At 52.1% G+C, this 14,001-nt stretch overlaps 5 protein-coding genes across 5 annotated transcripts; 2 read left to right on the top strand and 3 right to left on the bottom strand.

The window, feature by feature from the left end:
• Positions 1–293: 293 nt before the first annotated feature.
• On the bottom strand, positions 294–3,722 carry K489DRAFT_320040 (uncharacterized protein; the record flags this gene model as incomplete). The annotated part of the gene is made up of 5 exons (XM_033601428.1): positions 294–655; positions 737–1,941; positions 2,793–3,013; positions 3,341–3,509; positions 3,673–3,722. The coding sequence occupies 5 exons, from the start codon at positions 3,720–3,722 to the stop codon at positions 294–296; spliced, it is 2,007 nt and encodes a 668-aa protein (XP_033459255.1).
• Positions 3,723–4,405: 683 nt separating this feature from the next.
• On the top strand, positions 4,406–5,703 carry K489DRAFT_320197 (uncharacterized protein; the record flags this gene model as incomplete). Its single annotated transcript, XM_033601441.1, has 2 exons — positions 4,406–5,373; positions 5,424–5,703. 2 exons carry the CDS (start codon positions 4,406–4,408, stop codon positions 5,701–5,703), a joined length of 1,248 nt encoding a protein of 415 aa, XP_033459254.1.
• An 889-nt stretch (positions 5,704–6,592) lies between these two features.
• On the top strand, positions 6,593–8,314 carry K489DRAFT_389143 (acetyl-CoA synthetase-like protein; the record flags this gene model as incomplete). Its single annotated transcript, XM_033606477.1, has 3 exons — positions 6,593–7,885; positions 7,952–8,059; positions 8,180–8,314. 3 exons carry the CDS (start codon positions 6,593–6,595, stop codon positions 8,312–8,314), a joined length of 1,536 nt encoding a protein of 511 aa, XP_033459253.1.
• A 287-nt stretch (positions 8,315–8,601) lies between these two features.
• K489DRAFT_235993 (ras-related protein-like protein) lies at positions 8,602–9,948 on the bottom strand. Its single transcript, XM_033599848.1, has 4 exons — positions 9,627–9,948; positions 9,515–9,568; positions 9,010–9,433; positions 8,602–8,900 (listed from the first exon to the last, which is right to left on the bottom strand). Exons 1-4 carry the CDS (start codon positions 9,654–9,656, stop codon positions 8,791–8,793), a joined length of 618 nt encoding a protein of 205 aa, XP_033459252.1. The 5' UTR covers positions 9,657–9,948; the 3' UTR covers positions 8,602–8,790.
• Positions 9,949–11,404: 1,456 nt separating this feature from the next.
• K489DRAFT_401977 (uncharacterized protein) lies at positions 11,405–13,042 on the bottom strand. The gene is made up of 2 exons (XM_033607038.1): positions 11,970–13,042; positions 11,405–11,915 (listed from the first exon to the last, which is right to left on the bottom strand). The coding sequence occupies exons 1-2, from the start codon at positions 12,764–12,766 to the stop codon at positions 11,651–11,653; spliced, it is 1,062 nt and encodes a 353-aa protein (XP_033459251.1). The 5' UTR covers positions 12,767–13,042; the 3' UTR covers positions 11,405–11,650.
• Positions 13,043–14,001: the final 959 nt, after the last annotated feature.

The following is a 14,001-nucleotide window of genomic DNA, read 5'->3' as shown; positions in this document are numbered from 1 at the left end:
CCTGGTTATATGCTCGCGCTGAGCTTCGAGCGCTGCTGTAGCTTCTGGGAAGAAAGCTTCTACTCTGTGATACGCCTTACGTCGAACTGGAAAGCATAGGGTCCGCGGATCGTTTACTGATACATTGTATGCATCACTAGAGCCATTGAATTTGACGCCAAACATACTCTACAGGGGTATCTCAAGCCAAACCAGATCCATCATCATCGTCGTCAAGTTGCATGCCAAAATCCATCAAAACGCCAAATCCGCTCTGCCATGAATCAAAAGGGAATGAGTGATGCAAAGCCTTTCTAGGCATCCGATTCACTACTGCACGCCTTGCCTGTCGATAACAATGCGATCGCCTTGACTACCTCGTCATCAGCGACAGCCTGCCACTTCTCTCGTTCTCGCTGATCTGCAAGCGCCGACGCGTCAATCACAAGCCCGTACAGCTTGCGTGACACATCTTTGTTGATATCGGTATATTCGTCTTTGGTGATTTCTTTGTCCCGATATCTTGATCCTAGCGCGAGTTTAACCATGCGCTGCACTTCCTGTTTGGCTGAATATGACAATGTGCGAGAGGGCGAGGTTGATGAGCCACGGCCACGTGGGGAAGTTTCTTGGGCTCTCCTGGGACTGCTTTCGTGGCCCGCATCGCCCTCGTCCTCTTCTGCGCGTTTGCCACGTTTGTGCCGGCGTCGACCCCGATCGTACACCTCGCTGTACCCTTCCGGGTCATGTGGAAGACCGCCCACGGGCGAAAATGGTGAGAAGGTCACACTTGTCGGTGATGGCAAAGGTAAGATGGTGGATGACAAAGGCGGCGATGACGGTCGCTGGGGCGGCGGGGTACCGGCTCTAGGCGTCCCCGGTTCAGAAGAGGCTGGCGATCGCATTGGTGAGGAGTTCTGAGGTGAAAAAGGGCCCTGGATCTGCTCTGAGGCTGATGGGGAGTTAGCAGTGATCGGTTTGCTTTCCACTTCTCGAAGTAAGGACGACAAGAATGTAGGTTCATCACCGTTCCTCCGCGCTGCTGTAGCTGAAGACTCAGGCTGATCGGTTTCGACCAAGGGCCGCCGAAGACGCGGCCGCTTCAGTACAGGTCTCTCAGCTTGTACGTTTTCCTGGGGAGAAGCCGGTGAATCCGGTGCTGCTCGCTTGCGACGTCGGACAGCAATCGGTGCGTCTTGTGATTCCCTAGCCTTGTCGAACGCGTTCCATGCGCGCAGCTCTTCTTGAGAGCCAGGCGCCGGTTGTGGCGCTGGATTGAACCGCGCAATGTCCCTGAGTCGGTCCCCCGCACTATGGCGATTCGCGACCTCGAACCGGCGTTGCCAGCGTTGAAATTCGCGACGTTGTTCGTCTGTACGTTGATCGGTGACCTCCTCGTCGAATGGGAAGTCGAGGTCAAGGTCGATGCGCCGCGAGACTTCCTGCCATACACGCGCCCATGTAGCATCGTTGGTGCGCCGCCGTCGACTGGCTGGACCATGCGCACGTCTTCGTGGTTGTCGTCGCAATGCGGAGGCCATACCGGGTAGATCGGTGTCTCTCTCGAGGTCGACTAGGCAAGTCTCGCAATACCAAACGTCAGGCGCATCGTCGAATCCAGCACAGAAGACGTGAACGGAGCGATTACAGCCGTCGCACCACATGGCGCCATTGCCATCATTGAGCGCTCCACACACGAGGCAGGGCTCCCAAGCCTCCACAGCAAATAATTCATCTTCGACAATCATGTTAGGGTCAACATCTGCTTCTTGCACTTTGTTTTGGACAGCATAGCTGTCAAAGACTGGACCTCCAACAGCTTCACTAAGCTGTACTTCATTGAAAATTGAGCGACAGATTGGACAGCTGTTGGCACGTTCAACCCAAGGTTTGAGACAAGCATTGTGTAGATCGTGTTTGCAGGGCAAGAGATGGGCAATGGTTTCGTCATCAAGTTGGGCACTATCATTGTTTGTTAGATTTATAATTCATATGTGATGCTGGCGACTTTGCTCCCTCGCGGAAACGCTGCCAACGCTGTGCAGGAGTGATCTCACCTTCCAACCTTATTCGGCGAATATTCTTCAAAAAGTGAAGATGTTCAAGCCGGCCAAGAAGGAAGTTCGACACCAGTCAGAAGCAGACCGGACAGGGCTCCGGTTCGTTCGCAGTATAGTTGCAGGGGGGAAAATAGTGCACTCATATCATTTTAGGCAATGTACCTTTTCTTGCTGCCATCCTCGGCGGTAGGAGCGGCTAATTCCGGAGGTGGGACTTCACCACAGGTGTTCCGCAAATCACCCAGACAAACGATGCAGGTGTCGGCCATGTTTTCTTGTGGTCATGCAAGTGATGTGAGACGGTGAGAAGACGTTAGACATGAGGGTTGACTTCTTGATGTGGGTGAGGGCAGATGGTGAGGGAGAAGAGGGAAGTTAAGTTGATGACGATCCGCGATGTTATATGGGGTCCAGTCACGTGTGGGCACGCGTCGGATAGTCTCTAGGGCACAGACCGCCTGACAGCTGCTGGTCGCGGGGGAAGCGCTCGTGAGCACCAGTAATAACACTCATCGGACGCCTTGGTTCTCGTCCAGCAGCTCTGACAGTGCTTGATGATGTGCCAGTCGGGGGTCTGACCGCTGGTTGGGTGGCATAGTTAGTAAGAGGCGAAAGAGGCTTTCACTTTGACATCACTTTCATGAACATTGTCTACATCTGAAGCCGCGTACTCGTGTCTATTTGCCAGTGAATGAAGAAGCAGTAGTATTGGATGTTAAAAGCGTACCCCAGGTCAGGCGTCCGGGTGCGTACTCCATAGACGTCACAATATGGTGGTCGTGGTTCCACAAGATAATACGTCCGTCCGTAATTGGGACACCACAGGTAATCCATGACTTGTCCGCCGGCGACGACGCCTGATACCAGTACTGCGGAAGGCTCATGGCTTTCCCACCGCAAGCGATGCGCTTCTTTCCCTTCAGTCGTCGCAGGCACAATGTCATATCTTCACCGCAAGTGACGGACTCTTTTTCCTGGTGGTCGCAGTTGAGTCCATGATGCATTGCTCGCTTGCGAAGTCTGACACACATCGTGTGGTATGAGAAGTAAACTGCACAAAGAGAGGATTGGTTTTGGACTTCTAATTCATTCAGATCGCTATCAGAGCAACTCTGGTTTCGTGACCAGGCTGCCGTCCATGAAACTCCGCGGAAGACCCTCCCAAAGCATGTGAAAATCCCAAATTAAACCTCAGCAATCTCGCGAAGTCGTCGAAGAGTTGATCGGGTGGCGACAGCTGCGGGTGTTCTACACTTCATCAGTCATTCGTCCTCCGGGCAGGGTTGAAGAGATAAGCCGACGTACGAGAGCATGTATGCACCGCCAGCGATAGTCTTTCCGCATGATTTGCAGTCCCAGATGCCGACGGCCTGTCGCTTGACAGAGACCTTTCCGCAGAAGGAGCAAGTGTAGCGGGCGTGTTGTGAGATTTCAATCTTCTTGACCTGCTTTCGGAGCGAGGCACCGTAACTACATAGTCTCTGTTAGCACAAACGTCCCTCCAGCCGTATAACATCATGCAGCAGTCTGCTGAGTAGAGTGCTCCTCTCCACTGCCAATCAACCTTCTCCTGCTCCTCCTCTTTCACACAGTTCGAGTAGGTATTGAGTCTGCTAGGTGGTGGGAAGCGTACCGAGTACCGTATTTACCGGTGATTCCGACCTTCTTCGTGCGCTTCGTCATTTTGGCGGTATTGTGATTAACGTTGTGACTGAGTTACTGATTCGCAAAAGAGTCTGAAGTCACCGGCCTCGAATTGTTCAGATTCGTGCGTGCAAGGCTCTAGTGTGGCTTGGCAGCGGGCATTGCCGTGGCATCTTCTCCAACGCGGGACCACAACACAACACCTGCCCAGGTGGGCACACTTATTACATGCACGGCAGCGCCCGCCCTTTGCTCAGGATACACTTCCATCTTCTTGTGTGCATACTCATACCATATTTTGACGTCTTGACACTCCAGGGCTGTCACCACCATTCGGAGATCCGATCAGACTTGGAGGGCTCTGCGTGATTTCGGTACTGTTCTGAGAGCTCGCCGATCTGCTTACATCCTCGAAAATTCTGTCATCAATTCTCTCATCCAGAGATCCGCATGTTCAAATACTCTCGGCCGTCCGAAACACTGACAAAGTCTGCGCTTGTCACATGCCGCGAACGGTAGCAATGCAGCATTGGTGGTGGCCCAAAAGCTCGGACAGATTTCACGGCCATGTTCCTGGAATGGGCGACACTCCGTTCACTGCGTCATACGACGGTCACTATCTATGTATATATTGATGATCTTCATCTTTCGCGGCCTCGAATAGTCCATATTTTCCCTCATGTACATTAATATATAACGAAATATCATCTTATTTTGCCGCAATGTCGCAGTTCGACAGACAATATGAGTGCGTCGTCTTCGGCGCCACTGGATACACTGGCAAGTACACAGCCGAGCACATCGCCAGTAGCCTGCCAACCGACTTCAAATGGGCCGTCGCCGGCCGCTCTGAGCAAAAATTGAAAGGCTTAGCTGAGGAGCTCAAAGCAATCAATCCGGATCGCACACAACCAGCCATTGAGATTGCGCAAGTCAACAAGGCTGATCTTATCCAATTGGCAAAGAAAACCAAAGTTTTGATCTCGACAGTCGGACCATATCATAAATACGGCACGGCAGCGGTTGCAGCTTGTGCTGAGACGGGAACGCACTATGTAGACTGTACCGGAGAGGTCCCATGGGTGTACGATATGGTGAACAAGTACGGCGATCTAGCTAAGAAGACTGGCGCGATCATTATTCCTCAGAGCGGCATCGAGAGCGCACCTCCAGACCTCATCAGTTGGATGCTTGCAGCATATCTACGCGAGACCCTGCAGGTTGGAACGAAAGAACTGGTAGTATCACTACATGATCTGAAGGCCTCTGCCAGTGGTGGTACACTGTCCACAGTGCTCACCCTGTTCGACACGTACAGCCTCTTCCAAGTTCTCCGAGCACTTCGACCACACTCGCTGACTCCGATTCCTGCGCCGAAGAAGACCGTCTCGCCATCGTTGTGGGAAACCTTGACTGGACTCCGTACAGAGCCTGACCTGGGCCTTCTTACCGATAGTATCTCCGCTGCGACTGATGCTCCCATCGTTAACCGTTCTTGGGCATTGTACAACAACGGAGAGTACTACGGACCCAAATTCCATTTCAGCGCTTATATGCGCGCGACTGACCAACTCCGCGGATTTGCCATGCACTTGGCTTTGGCCATAGGTGCAGCGATTCTCATATTATCGCCAGTCCGATGGCTGCTGAAGAAACTTGTCTATCAGCCTGGAGACGGTCCAACAAAAGCGTAAGTTTTCAGCCTTCTCCATTGTGGATGACTACATTAACACATCTTAGTCAAGCGAGCCGCGATCGCTGCGAATGGCGTGCGATTGCCCACGCAGACGTGTCCGACCCCAATGATCCCAAGCGTGCTTATGGTCGCATTCGATGGGAGGGAAGCATGTACTATCTGACAGGTGTCCTGCTCGCCGAGGCTGCGTTCGTTATTGCTCGCGAAAAGACGAAGGCGCACGAACTTGGTGGTGGAATCTTGACCCCGGCGACATTGGGCGCTCCGTTCCTTGAACGTCTGAACAAAGTCGGCTTCAAATCAGAGGTGAAGATGCTTCCTTGAGCGTGGAGGAAGTCTGCAAAGCGAGGCACGTTCAACAACACACGATGGCTGCAATGCATTGAGAACACCTGCGTGATTGCAAAATCCATGCACTCTTGGAATGTGGCCAAACGTGAGTATATATGTGAACAATCCCTCACGCGTGATTACACGACTACTGTACTGTGTTCAATGCTATCCGATGGAAAGCAGTTCTGCCTCCGGAATGCGCGAGATGCTAGCGTCGATGAATAGCATGACCCGTCCACCTTATGATCTTTCTCGCCCATCGAATGGGCTGTGCCACCGAACGATGAAGTTGCTTGAAAGGTCTTGTTCTTATTGTGGTATCACAAATGGTGAAAACGAATATTAAGTATGCTCTGGTGCCCTGTGTTCTATGACGATCAACGCCGGCTTATTACTGTTGTGCGTGCTTACTCGCCAACCGCCAGTCCTTCAGCGCCGCCAACACCACGTGGCTCAATCACCGGAACATCAGTCCCGTCTGCCAACCTAGGTTATCGTTTAGCACATCAAGGAATTGACTTTGAGGGCCGGGGCGAGCAAGAAATACATGCACTAGGCGTATGACGAGATGTCCTGTCGATCAAGCAGACGAGTAGCTAGCACTGAATCGTTCGTCCGGCTGAACGCTGAGTTGTCGGCTTGCTTGCTCATAACGATGTTCTTCGAAAGACACGCACATGATGCAATGCAATATATCCGGGTGTCGACATTGGTCGAACGTGACCTCGCTGATATGTAGATCTCTATAATAATAGGCTTGTCTGTCAGCCTCCCCAGTGAATTTCACGTCTCGTGGACCTCAGGTTTGTATACCACCTTTGCGATTGACCACTCACAGCTGACAAGACCATTTGGTGTTGACAACTTATCTGAGAACAACATGCCGTTCCTTGCTCAACAACATGTTCCGATCCCTACCAAGGACATCTTGTCTTGGACCTTTGATGAGTTGAGCTACGGTTTGGACAAGCCAATTTACATCGATGCTCAGGACCCGTCCCGATACTACACAGCTCGTACGGCGCGGACATTAATCCGACAATTAGCTGCTGGTTTTCGAGCCATTGGCGTCAGACCCGGTGACTGCGTGTCTATACACAGCTTCAACGACATCTGTTATCCCCTATTTTTCCTCGGCTTGATAGCAGCAGGGGGCATCTTCGCGGGTACGAATCCAGCGTACACCGCTCACGAGCTGGCACACGTTCTCAAGACTGCCCGAGTCAAATATGTCTTGACTCAACCTCAATTCCTCAAGAGCGTTCTCAAAGCTACTCAAGCGACCGGCATTCCTCGAGAAAGAGTCATCATTTTCAATCCCAAAGGAGAAGACGCTCCGGATGGCTTCGCACATTGGCAAGATCTCCTGAAACACGGAGAGAGTGATTGGATTCGTTTCGATAGCTATAACGATTCGTACAACGCTGGCGCTGCTCGTCTATTCTCTAGTGGGACTACAGGCTTACCAAAGGCCGCTGAACTAAGTCATTACAATCTAATTGCTCAGCACACCCTTGCCGTTGAAATAGAAAAGCGTCCTTATGAGATCAGACGGCTCGTGGCACTCCCTCTGTTCCATGCCGCCGTAGCTCCGCTGACGTTCTGCACACCACTTCGCCAAGGAGAGTCGACATATATCTTCCCTCGCTTCGATCTCGAGACATGGCTCGAGGCACAGAGCAAATATCAAATCACCGAGCTCGCCGCGGTCCCGCCCATCGTTGTCCTCGCCGTGAACAGTCCTCTAATCGAGAAATTCAGCCTCAAGTCCATCCGGATGGCCGCCTGCGGAGCAGCGCCCCTCGACAAAGACATGCAAGCCCGCTTGAAGAAATATTTGAAGGACGACGTACCCTTTACGCAAGTTTGGGGCATGACGGAGTTGAGCTGCATGTGTACGAGACACCCCTGGCCCGATCACGACACCACTGGTAGCATCGGTGTACCGCTTCCGAACATCGACGTGAAGTTGGTCGACGATGATGGCAGGGACATCACTGCATATGGGGTTCGTGGTGAAATCTGTATTCGCGGGCCGACAGTAATCAGGGGCTACTTTGAAAACCCAGGTGCCAACAAGCAGGATTGGGACGAGGATGGTTTCTTCCACACCGGGGACATATGCTACGTTGACGAGAAGACTGGGTTCTACTACATTGTAGATCGAAAGAAGGTAGGCACATCCTTTCGCATAATACCTCCCGGGGCAGTACTGACCTGGCATCTTCTCATGCACTAGGAATTGATCAAAGTCCGCGGCTTCCAAGTCGCCCCGCCCGAACTCGAAGGCGTTCTCCTCGCACACCCTCAGATCGTCGACTGCGCCGTCATTGGCGTGCCCGATCCCGTCCGCGAAGGTGGCGAGTTGCCACGGGCCTACATCGTGCGGCGGTCATCAGGAGAAAACGCGGCGCCGAGCGAGGCAGAAGTGTCCAAGCTGGTCACCGAACAACTTGCGTCGTATAAGCGACTTAAGGGTGGGATCGTGTTCGTTCCGGCGATCCCGAAGAATGCATCGGGGAAGATTCTGAAGAAAGATCTCAGGGAGCGGGCGAAGTCGGAGATGCTGAGAGAGAAGAGGGAGGGGGATGCGAAACTGTGAGGAGGAGAGCGTCTGGGGGCGACGAGGACCCCCGAATACGAGGACAAACACAGGATCAGCACTTTGTTGGGATTTGGCGGACATCTGAGAAGAAGACATGCTGCATGAAAATGTATAAAAGTGTATTCAGAGGTCTGTGGTTATGGCGAACCATGTTTGTTGCAATCGAACTTGACAAAATTGTGAAGACCCGGGCTTGTTCGCAAATTTGATTGCCCTGTGATATTATGTGTATAGATTTGTGATTGATGAGCATAAGAGAGAGATATCTGCCAGCCTGAAAATCAAATATGGTATCTGGAACACAAAAGTCCAACCACCTTTATCTCTTCGCAGGATGAATGAGATGATGCCACACGCGCTCCAAACGCCGTCGAAAATGCATTAGGTGTAGAAGATGTCGTCATTCTGAGCGCAGCGATGAGCAGGATGATTCGAGTCTTTCTAGTTGGTGGCTATGAAAACGACAGCCGGGTCTAGCATGAGCATCCCTGCTCGCTCTCGCCGATGTTGATCGGGATGGTCTCGGGGAAGTCTGGATTGAAGTCCTGAGACTCCTCTTGTGCCAAAGCATTTCGTGCGATCACTGTGACCCATGTTAGCCGGGTGCTTGGTAAAGCACATGTCGACTGCATTGCGCAGCTGATGTCGACCGGGCAATGTCTGCAAGGACATTGTCGCATTATCAAACGTACCTTCAAACGCTTGCTCCACATTCAGTGCCTCCTTCGCGCTCGTCTCGAAATATGGGATGCCGCCCTTTGCCTGACAGAAAGCCATAGCCCGCTTGGAGCTGATCATCCTCTTGCTCTCCTCCACGTCTACCTTGTTGCCCAGCACTACGAATGGGAAGCTCTCCGGGTCCATCGGGCTCGCCTGAATCAGGAACTCGTCGCGCCAAGAGTCCAGGGTGTCAAAGGACTTGCTGTTGTTGACGTCGTAGACTAGTACGCAGCAGTCGGCTCCTCGGTAGAAAGCTACGCCCAGGGACTGGAAGCGCTCCTGGCCAGCAGTATCCCAAAGCTGCATAGTCACGAGGCGATCGTCGACAAGGACTTCCTTTGTGAGGAAATCGGCGCCGATGGTGGCTTTGTACGAGGCGCTGAACTTTTTGTTGACCTAGGGAGCGAAGAACGTTAGGAGGAAGTTGGCGAGAGGCGCATGAACGGCAGTTGCATGGCATGAGTATCGCGAACGTACATATTGATTCATCAAACTCGTCTTTCCTACTCCACTGTCTCCAAGGATGATAACCTACGTGTTCTGGTCAGTCCACTTCTCGGATCTCGATGCGTGGGAGCAACTTAGCTACCTTGAGAAGGATCTTTTTGCGGGATGCCATGATTTCGCGATCGGTATGCAAGTCTCGTAGAGTGTGTGTTGATCGAATGCAGGTATGGCGGTGCGAAGTTGTGGTGGTGGTGGTGGTGGTCAAGCAGGTACCGCAGTTATGGATCGCGAGTCACAGAGCTAAGCTGATTTGATACCGCAGATTGCGCCGGGCCTATGGATCAAGTTGATGCTCGCGATACTAATCGAGTACTAAACCAGAGGCGGTCTTTCACCTCCTTTAGAAGAGACTCAATAAGGTTGTTTAGCTAAAGTCACTGTAGATACTGTACTTCCGATGCAGACTGAGTCGTCCGCAGTGGTCGTGGTGGCTGGTGATCATTCGGCAGTCTCGAGCATCTCATGTGACGGCATGATCGATACGTGCCCAGGTGGTTTGGGGGCAACTTAGCCGAGGCCGCATCGGCGTCGCACAGCACAACACAAGGCGACACAGTTCGGCTGGCCCTGGTAATATGCTCACAGATAGGAGCATTGAAACGGTCCAATGATGACAGCGGAAAGGCATCCTTTGATGGATCAAAGGGTTCAACTTGCGGCACGCCTAGAATCATACAAGATCTTTACATTCACAATATGCTGCTAATCTCTAGAGTTTGTTTGGAGGCCCGAGACGCCGTTTTCGAGCCGCCAGCACGACGAAGGGGCTCGACACAGTCATGCCCATTCAGGTTCCATACTGCCACCAGGCAAACGTTTCGACAAGCTCATGGCAGAGCATCGTTCCCCATGCACTGGAGTCCAGCTTACACCTCTAATTGTGGATGTGTTGACGAAAATAGAAGGTTATATGGAGTCTCTGAGGCATCTTGGTTGGCAATGATGCCACAGCCACAGCGAAAAGTCGACCCTCTCATGGCAGCCTATCTTATGCACGACTACGGAGGAGAAGTCCTGAACGGCCTCAATGATCAGTGATCGGTGATTCTTCCTCTCAGCTGCAGGGGGGACGGCAGCTGCTGTGGCCAGACTTCAAACGATGAACGTGTCTTGACCTTACGCTTTCGGCGCATGGGCGAACTGCACAGATTGTATCAAGTAGCATAAATAGCTCATTATGGCGCGGCTATGCCAAAAGATGCCAAATGACCGAGAATCGTAAGTGCGACAAGCACTGCGCCGAGTGTTGATATCGCGTGGTCACAAAGGATCGGACACGAAATGTCAAAGATAGAAAGACAGAAGAGCATCATATTCAATTAGTTCGTTCATGGTTTGCGACGGTATATTTTGTACGACATCCTCAATTGAGGAATAGGGCGGTATGGTTGGCATACATTATGACGGTAGGTTTGGGGTAAACATGAAAACCACGACAATCAGGACGATCAGGACGTAACGTCCTACAAGTGCGCCGTTGCCCAGATGGGAACAGGTTCTCGGGCCCACTCTTCCGCGATTTTTGATGTCCTCGGCGAAGTTGACGCCTGTGATCAATGATGATGCTGTCCCTAGCGACGAAGTGCTTGCTAGCAATGGCACTTTGTGCAGTCCTTTCGTACCAGATAGTATACGGATAGAGGACAAGGCTCCGCGCCGACTATCGAATGGTTCCTAGGTTGCTTCCCAGGTACAATGCAAAGCTCTTCTTTGCCTCAGGCAGAGGAGACTTCGTTGGGCCGAGGTCCATTAGGGCGCGTGTGTCTAAACTCGGTGTTAGAACAACGTTCTGCTCCAAGTCGAATTCCACACTATGGCGATCTGCAAACTGTGGTTGCGCACGAACATTGGAGAAGCGGGCTGGTGTTTAACATGTTTTTGTTGTTATCTATTTAAAAGTTTTTGAGACTCGACGTCTGAGCAAGTGAAACCGGACGATTGTTTGTTCCAATCGTAGCCGATGTGGTATCTATGTAATAACAACCTCCAACGACTGTCCAAAACTTGTCTAGTGAAAGGGTAGGACTTGTTTGGTCAGGTGGCAAAAATGAGTGAAAAGGAACGTGCGTGAGATGTGTTCAACCGTTGATAATGGACATCAACCTCCTAGTTGAAGATGGCCAGCTTGAGCTGGTAGTTGTAGTCGATGTTCTCGGGAGTAAGTTCAATGCGCTCGGCGCAAGTGCCGAAAAGCTTGTCCCAGAGACGAGTTTGCTTGCCGTAGTTGGCGCTGTTCTTCCAGCCCTTGCGGTGGTGCAAGTCGTGGTCCTCAATGCACAATTGAGCGTCGAAGAGCTCGAGAAACCATCCGAGGGTTGAAGGCGGGTGTGCGAAAACTCTCAGACCGCTGTGGCCTACGAGCTCAGTGAACCTGTAAGGGGGATTAGTATCGGAACGCAAAGAACATAATTAGGTGTAGACTTACACAATGTACTGGTGGCAGATCCACCATTCGTAGTAGCCCATGGGAAGACCGATGAGGCGCATGGTAGCCCAGGTCATCATCGGCACGCCGATGACGTCGAAGAACTCTTGCTCGGAGTCGGCGAAGAGAGTCATCAACGGGTTGGGGTGCTTGGTGAGGTGGTGGGTGCGGTGGTATTTCCACAGGAAGTCGGTCTCGTGCATGACACGGTGGTACCAGTAGAAGTAAAAGTCCAAGATGATGCCGTAGAGACCGATCTCGAGGAGGATCCAGGGAGACATGGTCAGGGGGCCCTCGCTGCGCTTGTAGCAGAGAAGAATGGCAGCAGCGGGACGGACGAGCGAAGTCATCTGGAGCGAGAAGAAAACCTTGTGGACGCTGTGGTCGGGAATCTGGTCGCGCTCGTGGACGTCGCCGTCAAGGAAGCCGTACTTGTGGCCATTCTTGCGGATCATGCGGAACTCTCCAATGGCGTTGAGCTTGTAAACCAGGGAGTAGAAGAAGAATGCGAAATATGGGCTGAAGTTCTCGCCGGTTGCCCAGATGTATGCTTGCTGGACGGCCATGGGCCACAACGCGTAGAAGAGAACCCATTTGTGCGAGTCGAATTGTGAGATGTACGGGACTTTGTCGTTCTTCTGGTTGACCTTAATCGGCTTGCCGATGTCGGTTGGGTGCATGCTCAGAAGCTCGAAGATCCAGTGGAACGGACCCCATGTGCTCTTGTCGGCTGTTCGCCAGGTGGACTTCATGTTGTCCTTGGGATTGCGGGCAACGGGGGGTGCGGTGGACGCCATCTTTGCGAAATGTGTGATTCCTCAAGGAAAGTACACGGATTTGGCGAGCTGAAACTTGTAGAGCGAGATCTGTGTATGTGTATATATGCTTCCCAAATGTCGTATGTGGCAAAGTGACCCGGCAATCGTCGAGTACCTAGGCTCGGTAGCCCACCCTCAGTGATCTGAGCCCGTCGTCTGGCGCTTCGCACGAATCAAACCTTAATAGCGTGAGAATAGCGTGCTGCGTGAGGAGTGTGCGATAGCGAAAACGATGCCGCCAAAGATCGACCAATCAGAACCGATGTTTAGTGCTGCCTATTGGGGCGGTGTCGGGAGAACGAGAGAGATTTCCCCACCAAATCTTCCTAGTTCCTTGTGTGGAGTCCATGTACGTACTCTCTTCGTACTTGGTTGTCGTGGGTGCGAAGATCGACTGTTTCTGCTCATCATCTTTCTCCGCATTGCTCTATACACCACCACAGATTCACAGTTACACCATTGCTCGAAATGTCATACTGCCGCTCCGCCTCACTCGTCAGACCAAGGATCCGTTTCATCTCGGCAGAAGGTCATGGTCTTGGTTCAGTCGTCGAGACGTATTCATTCAATTTCTCTTCGCACCAAGTCGCACCAGGCATCAATCATCTGACCTTTTCCTGGAGTACCTCTTCTCCTGCTTTGTAAACCGAGAAGCCTTACTTTACCGCTCATCACGCTGTCACGCTATGATCAGCGATTGAAGTGATTCACATCTGACGAGAGTTCTTTGCACACGACGAAAAAGCTCAGATGAGCAGTGTTCATGTTAGACGCAGTAGTCGATGACGATGGCTGCAAATCAATAGAGAGTGCTGGACCTCGGGTCTCGACCGTCGGGAGTGACGCCGTGGTTGCCCACTAGAGAGGCGGCTTAGTCTCTTCTTGCTCTGCTTTTTGTGAGAGACATGAAAAATTGCCACAGAGTTCGAGCGGCTTCCCCAAGATGCGGACGCAATTTGGGTTTTTCGGCCGAAGTGCACCGATCCCCTGGCCACCTGGGCATAGATGAATCTTGGGCTCGCATATTGCGGGACACCTGCTGGGCGCCGAGTCCTACCAAATTGAGAATCAGCATCGTGTTTTTGGAAACGATCGAGTCCATTTCGTGCTCCCACTCTACAGGTTAACCCCTCACAATGTTTCTCCATCGCAAGTCGGTAATCTACACCAAACGTTCGTAGGCGGCATGCGCGTTAATGGTAAGATTATTGCTC

Source organism: Dissoconium aciculare (assembly GCF_010015565.1).
Source record: "Dissoconium aciculare CBS 342.82 unplaced genomic scaffold K489scaffold_7, whole genome shotgun sequence".
NCBI lineage: Eukaryota > Fungi > Ascomycota > Dothideomycetes > Mycosphaerellales > Dissoconiaceae > Dissoconium > Dissoconium aciculare.
The sequence above is the reverse complement of the archived record's forward strand: the minus strand, read 5'-3'. Positions and strand labels throughout refer to the sequence as shown.

Coding starts and splice junctions, on each gene's coding strand:
- K489DRAFT_235993 (XM_033599848.1), bottom strand. CDS start 9,656: ATGGCATCCCGCAAAAAGATCCTTCTCAAG. Junction 9,569..9,626: donor GCAAAAAGATCCTTCTCAAG/GTAGCTAAGTTG, acceptor CAGAACACGTAG/GTTATCATCCTTGGAGACAG. Junction 9,434..9,514: donor CGAGTTTGATGAATCAATAT/GTACGTTCGCGA, acceptor TTCGCTCCCTAG/GTCAACAAAAAGTTCAGCGC.
- K489DRAFT_401977 (XM_033607038.1), bottom strand. CDS start 12,766: ATGGCGTCCACCGCACCCCCCGTTGCCCGCAATCCCAAGGACAACATG. Junction 11,916..11,969: donor ATCTGCCACCAGTACATTGT/GTAAGTCTACAC, acceptor TCCCCCTTACAG/GTTCACTGAGCTCGTAGGCC.